Source organism: Argentina anserina, chromosome 2, assembly GCF_933775445.1.
Source record: "Argentina anserina chromosome 2, drPotAnse1.1, whole genome shotgun sequence".
Lineage (NCBI taxonomy): Eukaryota > Viridiplantae > Streptophyta > Magnoliopsida > Rosales > Rosaceae > Argentina > Argentina anserina.
In genome coordinates this window covers 3,936,920-3,941,407 of record NC_065873.1, presented here as the reverse complement: position 1 = coordinate 3,941,407, position 4,488 = coordinate 3,936,920, and the positions used below count along the sequence as shown (strand labels likewise).

At 34.5% G+C, this 4,488-nt stretch overlaps 1 protein-coding gene across 1 annotated transcript; it reads left to right on the top strand.

Moving 5' to 3' along the window:
• Nucleotides 1-359: 359 nt before the first annotated feature.
• Nucleotides 360-2,511, top strand: LOC126783682 (protein PLANT CADMIUM RESISTANCE 2-like). Its single transcript, XM_050509194.1, has 4 exons — nt 360-712; nt 853-924; nt 999-1,211; nt 2,211-2,511. The coding sequence occupies exons 1-4, from the start codon at nt 508-510 to the stop codon at nt 2,294-2,296; spliced, it is 576 nt and encodes a 191-aa protein (XP_050365151.1). The 5' UTR covers nt 360-507; the 3' UTR covers nt 2,297-2,511.
• Nucleotides 2,512-4,488: the final 1,977 nt, after the last annotated feature.

Below are 4,488 nucleotides of genomic sequence, written 5' to 3'. Positions count from 1 at the left end.
ATCCTCTATCATTTCTTTCATATATGAACTAATGAATTACTTCTACTGGAATTCTTTGGTTTAATTATGCCGTTAATAATTATGATAATACCATTAGTACGTAATACACAAAGTAAACATATATAAACATAAACATCAATCAAAAATCAAGTCAATGGAGAATAATCCAAGTCTTTAGGCCACTTGTCTGTCTTGAATATTCTAAACAACTTCCTGGAATCGGACAATTGGGTACTTCAAGTATTTTATTTTTTACTTTTTTTTGTATTTGAATTGTTTGTTGAAATTTCTCAATGCTTTTTTCTCCCAATAGATCAACTATTCTAAGTTGTCTATTTAGATGAATAAATGTAAAGCTTAGCTAGGCTGCTTCCAGCAACCTTCAATGCGCTCCTCCTATAGCTACAGCCTGTTATATATATAGTTGGGAGTTACTTGTACTCAAACTGCAAAACATAAAATCACTGCACAGAATAGGCTACTCACAAGTACTAGCTAGCCCAAAAAATGTATCCTTCAGCTCCTGACCATGAGAAATATGCAGGTGATCAAGATCAGTACTATATTCCAGGTCAGGTTCCAGCTTTGAGTCCTCATGGTGCAGCAAGAGGCTATGCTCCTCCATATGTCGTCAGCACGGTGCGATCTGCTCGTCATGTAGGAGGGGAGTGGTCAACTGGCCTTTGCCATTGCTGTGATGATCCTGCAAATTGTAAGTGAAAGACGTACAGTGGTCGTCTGTAGTACGTCTATATATATATATATATGGTTAATTGAAGTCTTTACGACTTGTTGATTTTGTTAGTTTCCGAGTCTAACGGAATACTGGTTTCGATTTGATCAACTTTGTAGGTCTGATAACTTTCTTTTGCCCCTGCATCACATTCGGTCAGATAGCTGAGATAGTGGATCAAGGTTCCTCATGTAAGCAGCAACTTTACTTCTACTTGGTATCACAGTGAAATATACTCGTCTTAATAAAATATCCATGATTGCAGCTTGTGCTCAAAAGGGAACTTGTTATGGGATCCTTCTTTCGACTACTGCTCTTGCTTGCTTGTACTCGTGTTTCTATCGGTCAAAGTTGAGAGGTCAGTACGACTTGGAAGAAGCACCTTGTGTGGATTGCCTAGTTCATTTCTGCTGTGCTACCTGCGCACTTTGTCAAGAGTACAGAGAGCTTAAGAATCGTGGGTTTGATATGGGAATAGGTAACACCTTAATTTCTCCCTTTTTTTTGGTTGTTATTCTTGTGCGTTTTCTTTTTTTGTTAGCTAAAGATTACTACTAGCTAATTGATTAATTCATCAATTTGCATCTCCCATTAGAATGACCATGCCAGTATGACATCGGCGGTCAATTAATTTTAGGAACAATATATGCATTTTCGCTATATATACTGCAAAACTACACTTTATAGATCACTACAAGACACCTCAATACATCATATTTAGGAAGAGAAGACGTACTTGTGTCACTAGACAAAATTAAAAGGTAATACTTATCTGAAGTGATGTTAAACTCGTGTTTTAGCTTGAACATGGATGCTTGTTAATTAGCTAGGGTCATTATGAGGCTAGGGAGGTACATGTACGTCTAGGAAATGGGAGCTAAATTAGAATCGAAAGCTTATTATGGGCAGTGTAATTAGTACTATAGAGTTTCAAGGAACGTTTGTTTGTATGGTATCGCTATGTATCTGTAGAGTGATTAAAGAATCAAAAGATCCTATGATGTGAAGTTTTGCGATACTAATTTTTTGTTTGTTCGATGTTCTAGCTAGTAGCTACGACAAAAACCGTAACCCTGTGTACCAATACGTATACGACCTAGCTTGTTTTCCAACCATTAGAAAACTGAAGGTTCATGTCAAGGGACCATCAAATAGTTTTATAGCAGATAGTTTCTGCAATATAATATTTTCAATCAGTAATGAATATGAATATATGTGTGTGTCTGTATTTATCTTTATGAAGGTCAAGTTTGTTCAGCTAGATCATTACAATCGTTATCCTTATTTAATTTATACAACCTGTGCCACAATATAATAATTATATGTTGCTGGGTTTGTACTGAAACTTCATAATGATATGATCTCCGGCCCATGCATTGACCATTGATTCTGTACGTAAATTATTAATCGATCTTTTATTTGGTTCGCTTCTGGGCGATTAATATGTGCATGTTGATTTGTTTGGAAAATTATGAAGGTTGGGAAGCCAACATGGAGAGACAAAGGCGAGGAGTTGTTCAACTTACTCAAGCTCCGATTCCGGCACAGGGCATGACAAGATAAAAAAGAGAAAACAAGAGAAAAATTGTGCGGAATTGAATATGGCACCGGTATATATCAGTGTATAACCGGTATCACTGATTTCTATTATAGTCCTTTATGATGTTCTCATTTTTGAGAAAAAAAAATCTTATGCTAGTTTCGGGAGTTTACCATATGTTATTGTTGAACTATAAACTATTATAATACAATTACATATTGTGAAATTTGGGTGCTGAGTTCTTTCTAGATAGCAAATATACTGTAAAATTTTGCGGAATTTTCTTAGGTACCTTGAGGTATGTGATACCTTTATTTACCGATATCACAACAAATTTGTTGTCATTGTGGTAATCAGGGTGATGTTTTGGATAAACACAGTTATATTAAATGTAATTACTTCACCTATAACATTTTATAAGATTATGAACAAATAGTTGTAATATGGTAAATTTGTTTAATTATTTGTAAATATAAAAAACACATATTGTAATTTTGTTCTCAATAATGTAAATTTAATTCAATAAAATTGTATTTTTAGTTCAAAAAATTGTAATTAAGAATATGCTAGACCTTAAGATATTGTAAAGGACCCTTGATTTTGCGGACATTTATAACATAATTAACAAAAACCAGCAGTACTACGTATCTTGCAAGCATAGATGCCTAAGACCTTCATGGCGTACATTTTTGGATTTAGGCACAAGAAAACTGCATGCACGCCTAAGACTTTTATGGCACCCATTTCTCGTTCCAAGTCCCAAACCAACCAAAAAGGCCAACGGTAAACAAGTCCACAACATAAGAGAATAACTAAGAATTATTTTCAGTTTACACCTATAAATTTTACACTCAAAATCAGTTCACCCTTTAAACTTTTATTTTAATTAGTTTACCCCATATACTTTCAAATGACATCAAATAAGGACAAAATTCATATTTTTATATGGATTATATCGATATTTATGCTACGAGACCTAATTTTAAAGTTGTAGTGTTGTTGTAAAATTATTAGGAATTTTGTTTTGGTCTTGCATATATGATTTGAAGCATTCATTTGATAGTTTTTATCGGATTTTAACCAATAAAACCTGTTTTGATATTATTTGAAAATATAAAGATGAACGGATTAAAATAAAAGTTTAAGGAGTGAATTGATTTTAAGTGTAAAATTTAGAAAAATAAACTGAAATTTATTCAATAACTAAATAAGGATCGGACGATCACTAGCCTCATCTACGTACACCTCGCTCGGACCAGCAAAGGCCAGAGCTCTAGCAGGTGGCTGAGCTGCTTGTACAATTGTACTGTTATAGTCTCCATCTACCACCATCAACACTGCCGGTGTATTTCGTAACTTCTCATATAATACACATACATCTCAATTTTTTCTTGTTGATCAAGGTGAAGATAATATTTTAACGTGACTCCCCCCCCCCCACCAATTAGCTCACAGTCTTGTCTCTTGGAAAGTTATAATATGTGTGTGAAAAGAAACCTACAATAAAAGTCCAGTTTGTTTATTATACATACGATGTTATATATCTCACATTTGACGGTTGATAATATATATTATTTTTCTGATCCTACTCACAAAACAATGTCGACTATCATATATGGGATATATAGCATGCATCAATGTATACTAGAATTTTCCACACAAGTCAATGAAGATATATTCTAGACAAATTTCATTTTTCATTTTTGCAAATTTATCTTAGAGTTTCTTAATCAGCTTTTTTCCAATAGACTCTACTAATTAATTTTGGTTGTCTCTATCAGATGAATATATAAGCCTATGGCTGCTCCCACCAAACTCCTCCTATGCAGGCCAGTAGTATATAGTTGAGAATCAATTAGCAACATAATCAATTAAGTAGCCAGCCCAAAAATAATGTATCCTACAGGTGATCATGATCACCATGTACCAGGTCAGGTTCCAGCTTCTAGCCCTCATGGTGTAGCAAGAGTCTATGCTCCTCCATATGTAGTTAGTACTTAGTACGGTGCACTCTGCTCGTCACGTAGGAGCGGAGTGGTCAACTGGTCTTTGCCGTTGTTGTGATGATCCTGCAAACTGTAAGTGAAAGAGAGTCGTTGTCATTAGTGATCGAGTTAGTATGTTTACGTACGCATATGAGTATATATAGTCTTGATCAATGATTTTGTTAGGTTAGTATTTGTTTCTAATCGAATGGTGGTTTCGATTTGATCAA